The following is a 14,021-nucleotide window of genomic DNA, read 5'->3' as shown; positions in this document are numbered from 1 at the left end:
GTTTCTACAACTGTACCACTGGAACTTAGGCTGCACGAGATGAAAACACATTTTTTATATTTCTTGGGTCAAAAAAGTCAGAGTTTATGCAATATTTTTCTCCTCCCCTACTGTGACTGGAAGCACTTAACCTGCCGTATAAGGACGCGTTCCTGTCACATTTCACACATGTGCACTTCAATAAGACGGCAGAAGGCAGGTTAAGATGTTTAAATGCCGGGCGAAATCGGGTTAAGGGGCAGAAATCAAGCTCTGTCGATTGGTTTATTACCTAATGACGATAAAGGAAAACGGGTTAACGTGTTTACATGACAACACACACTGTCGACTTAAGCATAATCGGGTTAAGAACGCGCATGTAAATGCACTGATTGTATGCCTTACGAAGTCTTAGAATATAGTACAGAGCTGTATGGTGCACACTTTTTAATACTTGACAACCCCAGTCCTTTTTTAAAATTTAATTTCCACTGGAGAAAGAAAATCATGTGGGCTTGGAATGACACGAGGATAAGTAAATATGATACAATCAGAATTTCTAGGTAAAGTATTACTTTAATGTTGTCCTTATGATTAAGATATCAAGGGTTTTGTTGCAGCCTAAACAATAGTAGTAAAAAGAACTCAACGGCGAATGTTACATTTACATTATGTCGTCTCTATAAAACGTATATTGCACTGACCGGAAGCCTGTGTTCCTCTCTTTCTGTTTGGGTAATATGAGCTGTGGTGCCGTCTGTCCTGCTGCAAAGGCAAAGGTGCTGAAGATGGATGGTGGGTAGCGGATTCGTTGCAGGTGTTTCCTGAAGATCTCGACCATCTCTGAGCTCACCTCCTCGTCAAACGCCACCTTAATTAACTAAAACAAAGCAGGATATATCATCAGAAATTGTCTAACTACCACACTAGCCAGATTTACAGAGTATATATAACGGACCATTTTCTCAGACTGTGATGATGCCTTTTCAGTTATTAACATTGTATATCTACTGTAGCAATGTTTTTTTTACATTTTCATTTATAACATTATACTTTGTGTTTTCTTACCTTGACAAAGGTTCAATTACAGAATAGTTACTACTGTTTCTAAGACAACAGCTGAGGAGTGATGGGTAAATTGGACATCATTCTCTCTTCTGACCAAAGTAATCAATCTCTCCATTTTTTCCTCTTTTGGAAAGTCATAGAATTGCTATCGTTGATTTTTTATTTTGCTAATGGGGAAAATGGGAACGCAAAAACTATATCTATTGTAGTTTTCGTTCCTCAATATGGAAGTTTACTCAACTATGATGACTTCGGCTTCTGAGAAAGACTGAAATGTGAAAAGCGTCCATAGTTTAGGATAGAGCCGCCACACCTTCGTGAAGCAAGAAAATCTGCAAATAATCGTTTGAAATTTTTCAGGGCAAGATAAATGACTTGCAGAACTGCTCTGAGCTGGATAGAAGTATGGAACAAGATGTTTTCCCACTTTTCTGGGGAGAACAGTCCAAAAGGAGGTTTGGCCACGTGAACGCTTGTCTGCGTGACCCAATATCCCTCAGCACTCTTCTATCTGACCTGATCTCTCCTGTGGACTGCAGGTCTTAATGAGGGCTTGATAATGTACCCCAGACACCGACTGCTGGCAGTCACACGTGGGCAGACCAGCACAAATGACCCTGCCTTCCATACATGGCCTGATTTTACAGCTTAAGTTAGTAAAACGATAGGAATGAGCCATAAAATCTTTATGGCCCTATAGTCCATGCATAGTGAAGAACACAACATGTGCTTCTCTTGCTCTGTCCTCATCCATGAAGAGACTTATAATGAGTCAAGCAGAGAGAGCAGTTTAAAACGTGTACATTCCTCTTCAGCAAACATCCCTGCTTTAAAACAGACCGCGATTGGCTCATTGAAATCGGAATAACTTTTTTGATAAAACCTGGGGTGGTGAGGCACAACAGAGAGGTTGTGTGTTCAAACCAATGTATAGGCATGTAGGGAAAGCTGACCACTTAAAATAATACACATAATGGGCCCTATCTTGCACCCAGCGCAATTGACTTTGCACACCGACGCATGTATCATTCCTATTTTGCACCCGACACACAGCTCCACAGACGCACGTCGATAAATTAGGGAATGAACTTGCGCTCGGAGGGCGGTGCAGTGAAAAGAGGAGGCGTGTTTCGGCGCAAACGTTCCCTGCTGCTATTTTGCAGTTCCAGAAAATAATTGGCGTGTTGCGCGTGTTAATTGTATGGTATTTTAAGGGCGCATGCTTGGCCATTATGTAGCGTGTGCACAATACACTTTGATTCTCTCATCTACACAAACGCAGCTTTCATTTTTGCAAATCATACATTATTACAAGGAAAAATATCATTGGAAATCATTGTTGTGTCCATGAAGATGTGAAAAAATAAATTAAGCTTACACATTTACCCAAATTATTATACACCTGTTTAACCGAAGCTAATTTGGGTGGGTTTCTCCCATCATCCTCAATGTCACTTCTCTGTGTTTTACGGCCCTGACGAGAACGTCGGTCTCCTCGGCTGTGAACCGCTCCTGGCGTGTGCTGGCAAATCCGCCGTTATAATAGCGATCCGCCATGGAACAAGCGCGTCTGCTCTTAAAGGGAATGTGAGATGACGCTCTGATTGGTTTATTTCACGTTACGACCAAACCACACCTATGAATAATGAAGCTACTTCAGACCAATCCATTTTAGATTTGCGTCGGGCGCAAGAGTCATTTATCCCGCCGGTATAATAGCAACAGTGCCCGAGATCCGCCCACAAAGTTACTTGCGTTTCGCGTTTGAAACTTGCTTTTCAGATCGATAAAATAGGGCCCAATATTTCATTATGCCCACAATAGTCCAGTGACACAACTTACCCCATGTTAGGGGTAAGCTGTGTCATGTAAAAGGTTAAGTGGAATTATTGGGGAATATGTGAACAATTTGTATTTCAAATAAAAATATAAACGAAAAACTAATTGCTAATTCACTATACAATTTCAAAATCTTAACTTTGCTGCACATTCAACCACCAGGAAAAAGTTTAATATTGACATATCTGAATGACATGAAACCATTTTCAACATTTTGCAATAGTATTATGTGCATTTTGAGATGAACCTGAATAAATGTGATATACAATTCCTTTCAATTCAACTGTCAATTAGATTTACTTTGACAAAAAAAATATACGCTGGCCACATTTTTAATGTGCATTTCTTAATGACAGAGAGCCATATATAGGACCCTTTTATACACCGTCACGTTTCGATTAATGGTAGACACAGCTTTACGCACTGGCACATCTTACCCCACTCTCCCCTATGTAATATGATGCGTTATCAGCCTTTCACTAGCTGGCCATTTAGTGTGTCAGTACCTGGAAGGAGGAGGATCTCAGCTGAAGCCCCTCCTGCATGTTCTGCTGTAGCAGGTTCTGGATGGTGATCTTTTTCTCCTTAGTTAGAGTGGATATCGGAAAACTTCTGATCACAGCCTGTTCACCAACTGCGCACACACAGACAGAGATATGATACAGCAAGAGCTCTCAGAGGTAAAACTCTCCAAATATAAAACTGTAAACTCTACTACCTCCTTTTAAAACAAAGTTATTTCACGCCTTGTTGTTCCAAACCCATATGAGTTCAGATAAAAAAATGTAAGCGCATTTAGGATCACCTTGGTTTGATGGTAAATTTGAATGTGCATAAACACATGATATTTAAGAGCTACAGCGCGGGGTTTAATTTTCAACAACAAGAAACTTTCCCTCACTCAAAGCTATTGAATGTCTTCAGATGACTTGGAAGAGTGGCCTGGGCATTCTGTAAAAGGGACAGTTCACCCAAAAATGAATACAGGTGAAACTCGAAAAATGTGAATATCGTGAAAAAGTTCATTTATTTCAGTAATTCAACTTAAAAGGTGAAACTAATATATTATATAGACTCATTACATGCAAAGTGAGATATTTTAAGCCTTTATTTGTTATAATTTTGATGATTATGGCTTACAGCTAGAAATATCTAATTTTGCATGTAATGAGTCTTTATAATATATTAGTTTCACCTTTTAAGTTGAATTACTGAAATAAATAAACTTTTGAACGATATTCTAATTTTTCGAGTTTCACCTGTTGTCACATGTCCTTCCAAACCCATAGGACTTTGGTTAATCTTTAAAACTAAATTATTATTAAATATTTTTAATGAAACATGAGAGGTTTCTCCCCCTCCATTGAAAATCCCAAGTAACCAAAACTTAGAATATCCAAAACGGTAAAAAAATGATACAAAATAATCAAAATACATTCGATTTATTTGATGCACAAATTTAATTTAGGCTTTTATCCAAACAGGAGAGTCATAATAAGTGTTGTTACCTAGTGGGTCGTGAGGAGTGCCTTTGAAAACGATACGGTAAGTGGTGAGGAAGAGTGCTCCCTCTGCTGGCAGGATGTGCGGTCCTCCCAGAAGACCCCCAGTGGCCTCCTCTCGACCGTCAGGGTCTAAGACCACCCGTAGCCCCTCGGACACCAGCTCCTCTCCAGGCAGCAGGGCAGGCCGCAGGATCTTGGGCTGGAGAAAATGACTGTCATTAATGCAAGACCAAGATCACATGCTTTGATACAGAGACGATTATATTCACAACCTTTCTAGTAAACAGAAATATAAGGCCCTGTTTACACCTGCTATTAAGATTCGTTTTGGTCAATCGGATCACAAGTGAACGACGCTAAATACAGGTGTAAACTTTTTGAGCTTGTCCACTTTCAAGCACTTCCAGAGGTAGTGGAAAACACAATTCGTCCGGATTGCTTTGTAGTGTGAACGCTCATGTGGTCGAATGAACAGCTACAAAAGACCGTCTACTGATCTAATGCATAAAAACTATGGGAAGCGCGCTAGCTAGACAGGATTTAAACTGTCGGCTAAAGACCCAAGTTTGGTTTGAAGATGAAGAACGTACCAAGCACAATGTTCTCTTGCCATTCCTGATTTCTAACACACAAAATCTGCTACAATGTATGTTTTTTCCGTTTCTCCGGTCAAAATTGCGCAAGCTTGTTTTTGTCCATTAGATTGAAGATCAGAAAAAAAGACCCTCCCCTTGAAGAAATCAGGACAGAAGTGGTTTAAACTGGACAAAAGAGACACACAACTTGTGATCTGATCGACCAAAACTGGGCCTAAGACTACACTGCTATTCAATTTGCACCAGCAAAAACGGCAAGTATTTGTGGTCTGGTTTTTGACAGATAACAAATGATTCTCTTGATGATAGAGTAAGCATCAATTATTAGGTTTAGTTCCAGGCACAGAAATCACACTCAAGCCTTGTGTGTTTACCACCAGAGAGACAAGCCATCAGTTTTTACACTGTCCAGACAGTTGTTCTGTCCAGGCCCTGTCCGGTGTCATTATCTAACTCATTAGTTGGATTCAGAAGGGTGACAAGAACTGACACAGAGCCGACTTAAAAAAAAAAAAAAATTGGCAATTACACCAAGTATTTGTTATGTGGAAAACTGCGGTATTAGAAGAACAGTCCACTTCACACTGGGGATGCCAGTTGGGTTCTCCATCAGCTTCTTCCCTCGATTTGCACACTAGTAAACAATCTACCATGGTTTCTTTTTCTCTCTTTATTCAGCTCAGACTTTATTCAGCACAGATTCTCTCTTCAACCAAAGCATCTCAGAAGCCCAGCACAAAAGACAGATCACTGTGTATACCTGATATTATCATGTGTCTCAATTGTTTCTCCAGTAACCATTTATAATCAGCTTTTGACTCCATGACACATCAATTTCAGTTTGTGATTGAAACCAGGCAGTATTTTCTGCAGAGAACAGTAGGTAGTGAGTCTGATTTGTAAGACACCATTTTTTGAGAATGTGCGAGTTCAAATTTGACGTGGTTGCATTTGTGCGAGTGCATGGTTGGTCACACACTCAATCGGTGTCGGCCTAATTGCACTTTCATTAACGGCCGGCAGCAACCGTGAGCGGCGCATTTTTTTTTTACCATGCATTTTAACCAATGAGTGCATTCACAGCGGGTACAGGAGCGTCACGTGAGCAGCAGTGAAGCAGGGGTTTCGCCACAGTGTGTATTTCTGTTGCACTGCTCACGCTCAATTAAAGATAAAGCACACTTGATGGACAAAACTAATTATTTCCCACAAGAAGTGATCCAAATGCACAAAATAAGCATGTCTAGTGTGTTTTAACCCCCTGGGGTCGGCAATCACGCCGGCGTGATTTGCGCGTTTTTTTTTCACATAGCAGCAAAATAGACCTAAAATACTCAGTCAGTTTTGGTCATACAGCCTTAAGAAATATGAAAAAATAAGCTGTTAAATGTCTACTTTTTTATGTGTCCACTTACAATCGAAATAAAACATTGTGCTTTTGTAAAATAAAGAAAGTAAACAGGGAGTGCTTTCTGCCTCTCCGTCTCCGTGAACTTTTTTTCTAAAGCACGTCTCTAAACTCAAATAAAACTCAGTGAATACTATTCACTCAGACATGAGCTATATATCTCTATAATCATTTAAGTGTGTAGTTTTAAATTATCTAATTCAAAACTAAAAGAAATATTCTCTGTTTATGTAATCTATATATAAAGAGCGAGAGATCAGCCGTCCTCATTATCTTTCTGGCACCTCATTATCCCGCTAATGTGACACGCCCATCGACAGCGCGCGCGCTATTCAAATTCTAATCTGAAGAAACACAATGCAAACCAGTCAACGCCCACAACAGCTGGAAAACACACTCGCTGTGAGGAATAATAATATCGTGATAATCCTGGAAATTTTACCTCAAACGTGCTGGAGTAGCCGAACAACGGATCCAGCTGCAGATCATCAGTAAGTGCTTTGTTCTAATCGCGATATGAAATGGTGTCTGTAAACCGCAAAAGACTGTTTAAATTTGAATCACGTTTCTGTGTTTGAATGAATGAACGGCACATATGCATGCTGTTGTTTACTACAGCTCGCGCGAGTTTCGCTTTTAGCAAACTATATTGCCTACTGAGATGAGTAAAAATCGACTGAATACGTTGAAATAAAATGTATTTGTATAAGCAACATATTAAACTGCAAATTAACATTTATGCCCTAATATATATTATAAAAGACCATATGTTACAGACGAAATATGAAAGACAACATTTCGTTTTGGATAGATTATTTATAAAGTTTTTACTGCCACATCAAAACCTAATTTACAAGGTGCAAACAAAATCTTAAAAGGTCAATATAAGCCTTCTCTATAAATTATTTTTGTGTTTTATTAGTGACAAATTTGGAGAGAGGATAGCCTACATCCAAAACTTTCTGAAAATACGAATGAGAATTAACTGCACAATTACTAGAAATGTTTACCTTGGATATTATACAATTTGCAAGCATACAGTTTGTGGAAAAATACACTTTTTTCAAGATGTTTCCAATTCTGTAGTAATATATATATATATATATATATATACCGGTATATATATGTATGTATGTATGTATGTATGTGTGTGTGTTGTCTTTGCATTTTTTCTTGTAGCCACAGTGACACCTAAGGCTCATTAGTATGCAGCATTAGCAGGTCTTCTTTGTCTCCAGGTGTGAATGAGGACATTATTCATGACCTTGTTGGATCATTCACGCCCCCCTGCATATTGCCTTTCCAAACAAAAAGTGTCTTACAAAATTTAAATCAATCTATTGTTTAATTTGAACGATTAGCCCGGATGATTTTCAGATCATTTTGAAGTAAATACTCTAGCCGACAAGATCCATTAGGCAAAAGTATTGTGGGAATATGTGAAGTTGGTCGTTTGTGGTCTTATATCAGAACATTTAAGTTTGAGTTTTTTGAATAACCACGCATAAATAATATTCTCTCAAAAATGCAAACATGTACATACATGTTGCTCACATATTATGCTAGCCATGTTCATGCTAAATAGAGTGTAATTACACCTTTGCCATTAATATGTTTATAAGCAACTGAAAAAAAATACAAATATCTGGGCATGTCAAAACATCTCAAGGACCCCAAAAACACCTTAGACCCCAGAGGGTTAACAAGAACTTGAGTATGTCAGAAAAGAAAATGAAGAATCACAAATATTTACCCATTTAAACTTGTTTTTAAATATTCAGTTTGGGTGAAAGTATGGTGTATTAAAAACAACTACAGTAAACTAGCCAGAAAATATATATAAACTTTCTTTTAGTTTATCAATACACAGACAGGTAGACTATTTAGGCTCTAGCACTACCCAAATCAAACCCGAGTGTGTGGTTTTTATCCGTAGAGTTTCCTGTCTTTTAAACATATCTAAGCATACACTGAACGATTCATTTGTGAATGTGACTGATCCAACTTACTGATTCAATGGTCCGCTCAAAAAGAGCCACGATTATGCCAGATTTTTCAAATGTTAACGCAATTTTGCCTCATGTGACGTCTCTAAATTGTATTGTATTGTAGCCACATATTTGGCTTGACCTACACACATTTATTTTTCATAATTTTTAAAACATTATATGGTATTTCACTTTGCACACTTGAATTAGCAGTAACTTAAATTTATATTTTAGTATATTTCACTTTAATGTTTTGATAGTGTATAAGTTGTTTGGTAATAAAATAAAAAGTTTACTTATTTAATCTTTCTTATTAGTGCTGACTAATAACTAAATAATAAACATAGCTCATCAATGATACTTAAAGGGTTAGTTCACCCCAAAATTAAAATTATGCCATTAATTAATCACCATGATGTTGTTCCAAACCCGGAAGACTTTTGTTCATCTTCGGTACACAAATGAAGATCTTTTTATTGAAATCTGAGAGCTTTCTGTCCCTCCATAGACAGTCTACGCAACTACCACTTTCATGCCCCAGAAAGATAGTAAAGGCATCACTAAAGTATGTAAACTCAATTTTATGAAGCTCACGTTCATGCAAAAACGTCTGCTCTCGCATCAACACAACACGCATGTGTCGTGGTGCTCACGTGAATACACATTGGAGATTCAAATACAAAACAAATAAAGTGTTCAATATGTTGGGGTTTTCCGCAAAGAACACAGTCACGTCACTTTATTAAATATTGTTAATTTTAAACCACTGGAGACACATGGATTACTTTAATTATGTTTTTATTACCTTCCTGGGGCTTAAAAGTTGCGACATCAGGGTGAGAACTAACCCTTTAAGTACATTAAAAAACAAGTACTTTTGTACTTTTTAGTAACATTGAAAATGAGTACTTATACGTTTACTGAAAAAATAAATTGTTATTAGGGTATCTGTACTTTTACTTTATGTGCACTTCGTCCACCACTGCACATCAGTGATAATAAATCTCCAGGTCAATGGTGAACGGTGGCAAAAGAGATGATGATGTCAATGATTGTGCCATGTGTAAGTCTGCATTGCAGCACAAAGCAGCGACTGCTATCAGGGAAACTGTAAAACATTTGAAGAGCAACTTCTCTATGACCAAGAAAGCAAATCAAATGATGTACAAGCTTTGCGTCATTTTCACCGGAGGGGAACAAGTTCTTACCTTATGAATGGGAGGCAGTCTTCTGCTTTCTCTATGAACCGCCTCTAGAGTCTCCATCTGCATTGCCACAATACCTGAACAAACAGATAAAAACCTTGATGCGGGAAACTTTCTGAACTGGTTAGGACATGGGGTGACAGTACTTTTTCAGTTTAATACTGCTTAATATCCCTTGAAATTTAAATTACATTTTTTAATTGTATAATAATTGTCCATGCAGTTTGGACTACAATGAATATTTTTGAAATAATAATCACAAGAGAGAACTGCTGAAATTAACTGTGCGCACTAACAGCATTTAAAAATATACACTTAGCTGTATACAAGTACTGCATTTTAAACAAAAATCTTAATGTTGCACATGTTTATGTCAATGTACAGCTGTCAGCATGTTTCGAAATACTCTGACTGTGTTTTACCTGGAATCATACTGTGCAGGCTCTTGATATGATCCTGGGTCACTCCACTCTCTGTGCACACTTTGTCAATGAAACGAGAGATGAATCTCCCCACAGAGTTGGCAACGTCACTGGTCTCAGAGTCTTCGAATCCACTCTCGGTGTCAAAGCTCTCGGCCACACTCCCTGCAATACTGTTTATTACATGACACTTATTATATTGCAGACTTCAACACAACACATCCAACAACAGCAATGGCACTCTCAATATTCTTGAAATAACACATGTAAGCATTTAAAGAGGCTTTGATGTAATTCTGCTGCTTTCATTTACCGACCCATCACAATTTAATGTCTGTTTAGTCTGTAACACACAATTGGTCTGAAATACCACTGTTAGGAAGTGGACGGTTCTGATATCTCCCGGGCTTTAGTGCAGACTGTGCTGGTGGGAAAGTGGTGTCACTCGCCAACTCCGTTTACAAATGAAGAGACGCGTTCCTGACATTTCAGGTGGGAAATAAATCAAATCCTTTCCCCAATTTGCAGAAGAACAACTATTCATTAAGTCGTGTAGGAGATTAAGAAAATCTGAGAGGCGTTTGCTCTAGCAGAACTGTTGGCCGTACAACTGGTTGCAACGTTGTTCTGGGTCAAAAGAGGTCAACCCCTCAAATCATGTTCTTCCAAAAGCCAAAAGAAACCCTGAGAGTCTGTGTCTCTCAGGCAATCTGCGTCATTTTTCTTCGCTGATGTCCATGCACAGCATCCACATGCAGTGTGATCTTTTGTGTGAGCAACAGTAATGTGTGAATGACGGCGAACGTGAATGAATGAAGTATACTTTGAAAGGATTGAACACTTAACTGTGCGCGAGATGCAGCGGGCGCGGAAAAATGAAAAGTACTAGGGCCTAAAATCAGAGTTTCTCAAATGTCTGTTCACAAACCCCCTGTAGTTTTTGTACTTGATTAAAAGCTAATAATTTTTTTTTTTATGTACAATTAAAATAAATAAATGGTGCTGCACAATGATTGCATTAAAGCCTAGTGCAATTATCAAATCCAAGGCTGTTATTTCATTAAATATAGCAAATCAAAGGCTGCAATTTAATTAAATATAGTCTGCATTTTATTATCATAATTCAAAGGCTACAATTTAATTAAATATAGTCAGCATTTTATTATAATTAACAAATATTCATTTTTATTTGACATTACAATGTGATTTACAAAAGTCATTTATTTCTGTCTTCATTTTTTTATTAGTGTTTAAACATACTTCTACTACTAATTATTATTCATATAAAATAATATTAACTTCCCTGTCAGAGTAAAAAAAAAGAAAAGAAAAGATGCCAGCCACCAACAGCATTTTTGATAATTTTCACAAAATGTTATGGCCCCCAGAATATTTGGTAGTATAAATATCTGAAAATGCACAAAATCTAAATAATGAACAAAGCCTCTGCATTTAAACAAACAAACAAACATCAACAACAACAACAACAACAACAACAACAGAACAAACTAACTTCATGCATTCCTCTTAATCAACACTTGACGGTGGGTAAGCCTATTACATTTTGAAAGCATTTAATACATTTTCAACCCCCCCAACAACTACAAGCAATGTTTTATCGCTTGTTTCTGCTCCTATTTTGCCTGTTTTGATCTGGAGATTGTGTACTTCTTCAGAAGATACCTAATAGCGTCCCCTACCGTATAACAGTCAAAACACAGAAAGCTGGCAATGGCAAGAGAGCGTTGTCTCATAAATGGTGGATAATTCTGTTAATGGCGTGGAAAGAGTTAACAATAAATTCTATAATTATCATTGACATCAGAGAACCGAGAACATGCAAATGTATTGTAATGAAATATTAACTTCAAATCTCAGGGGATACTTCAAGTGAATATTTTTATGTCTAAAGGGTTCGGTTGATGGAAAAGTTTGGGAACCCCTGCCTTAAAGGATTTATTGTCTGGCAGGTGAAAATGATCAGGTCTGATTGCTTAGAGAAATAACAGCATACCTCTCCTCAACGAAAGACATCATTTGAGGAGTCGGTTAGAAAAATCCCTAATCTTACAGGCAAGCAAAAGTACGATTAATTGCTTGCCACTAATTACACAGAAAAAAGTTGTGACATCGGAGGCAAAAAGCACTTAAAACTCTTAGTGTGTGTGCAGTTATTGGCTACACACTTGAAAAATGTCTGAGAGGAAGAGAAATGGACAGGAGGAAGGAAAGATCCACTCTGGAGATGTGGATTTGGCCAAACATCACCCATTTTGACTATGAAGCCTCCCAAAACTCACACATATTATTATTATTATTACAACAAAAGCTCTATCCCTCCTGCTCTCCCACCATCTTTTCTTGGCTATGTCTGAGTGCTCCCTCCACAAACAGCCATCTCATTTCAGCCGAGCAACACTCAGGCTACTGGAGAAGGATGTGGTGTAGAACTGGATAGGACTCCTGAGGACCTACACCAGGCGGCTACTTCTCCTAACATTTCTGCTCACTGACACAATCAACTGTATAATTCTCTCTGAGATGCTGAGAAACAATCAGGTTTATTTATACTAGAATGTGTGTTTCGTAACCAAGGTGAAAGGACAACCGTCAGCCCCTGCGGTGCGTCTTTTCCATTTTAAGTGATCTATGCCAGATGGACTTGAGCACCAGTGACCTGCAAAAGTGTTCAGACCCGTAACCAATTCTCTCGACTACAAATGACATATTGAAATTTTGCTTTTCTGTGACATTTTTATTTCAGCGCACTGAAACTGATTTGACATATTTTCAAATGTTTATGTAATGTTATAAGACAACTACTTAAGCCTGAAATATGCTGTTTGCATAAGTATTTTCACATCTTTAAGAACCACCTTTGGCAGAATCATCTCTGAATTAAACACTTTTTTCCCACAGATTAGCTTCAAGTTGGTCAAATGTCACTGGTGCAACAATTCTCAAATAGTGCCACTAGTTTTCAACTCTACTGTTACAGCGGTTACATTCAAACAATGACATACTGTAGGCAGAAAGCATTTCTGATTGACTGGACATAAGTGGGGGATACTTTTTTTTGCTGTTTACAAAACCTATATTATGCATTATAATTTGAAACACTGCACATTGCTGTAGCATGATGCTACATTCTCATATTTCACTGTATTTATGAGTTGATTTCAGATCTCATTTGAGAACAAAATATTCTCTACTATTACTATTGTGTCTTTTGGCTTATTTCGTCTCATCCTCATAAACACCTGATATGAGCTGCATCTGTACTGAACTCTGCATCTCCTTCATACATGATCGCTGACCTCTATGTGGGTTCTCCTTGATCGCACAGTGTGTTTGGAGTGACGACCTTTATTAATCAGTATCTGGGAGGTTTGATGTAGAGATTTTGACTTCCTTCATTAGGACACCACAAAACACATATTACCTAATTTATGCATTTTTTCCCCCTTTAGCTTTAACATCAGATTCACAACTTGCACAATGATCCATTAACTGAGGGGATTTTGTGTGGAGAAAATGTGGAAGATATTTTAATCATTTGCAGGTGGAGGTCAATTGTAAGGCAAATGAGTGAACATACGTAGCTTTAGTTTTATTGTATTTAGTTTTATTTTAAAAGCCTGTTCTATAATAAAATGGCACATTAAATATATTATTTTGAGTTTAAGAGCTTGGAAAACAAAGCTTGAAACAAAATGTTAGAGTGTGTCCACAATTGGTTTGAATAAAACAAAATCTGGTGTGATTGCTCTTTTAGTGCGTTTCAGTTGAATAAGCGTGAGCGCTGCCCATCAACGCTGGTGCGCAACAAACAAGCAAACAAGTTCTAAACGAATTCTGGTTCAGTTCAACTATAATATGATCGCAACACGGAGCAAAAACATTAAACCCAATCAAAAAACAGGATGTGATGTCACAAGAGGCATCCCTAAAAAGAACAATGCTCAAGCATACTTGTTTTTTCTTGTCATGAGCAATGTTGCCCATTACAGT

At 37.8% G+C, this 14,021-nt stretch overlaps 1 protein-coding gene across 3 annotated transcripts in view; it reads right to left on the bottom strand.

Annotated features, from left to right (window-relative positions):
- Nucleotides 1-14,021, bottom strand: part of sbf2 (SET binding factor 2) — a 133,539-nt gene that overhangs the window by 25,637 nt on the left and 93,881 nt on the right. For all 3 annotated transcript variants that reach the window (XM_079604907.1, XM_079604908.1, XM_079604909.1), the window contains exons 20-24: nucleotides 10,011-10,183; nucleotides 9,592-9,665; nucleotides 4,395-4,590; nucleotides 3,393-3,520; nucleotides 684-859 (exon numbers count right to left, since the gene is read on the bottom strand). In XM_079604907.1, coding sequence (XP_079461033.1) covers nucleotides 684-859; nucleotides 3,393-3,520; nucleotides 4,395-4,590; nucleotides 9,592-9,665; nucleotides 10,011-10,183 — 747 coding nt within the window. The remainder of the gene's footprint in view (nucleotides 1-683; nucleotides 860-3,392; nucleotides 3,521-4,394; nucleotides 4,591-9,591; nucleotides 9,666-10,010; nucleotides 10,184-14,021) is intronic.

Source organism: Phoxinus phoxinus (genome assembly GCF_949152265.1).
Source record: "Phoxinus phoxinus genome assembly, chromosome: 2".
Classification (NCBI taxonomy): domain Eukaryota; kingdom Metazoa; phylum Chordata; class Actinopteri; order Cypriniformes; family Leuciscidae; genus Phoxinus; species Phoxinus phoxinus.
Note: the sequence above shows the minus strand (reverse complement) of the source record. Positions and strands in the feature narration are given on the sequence as shown.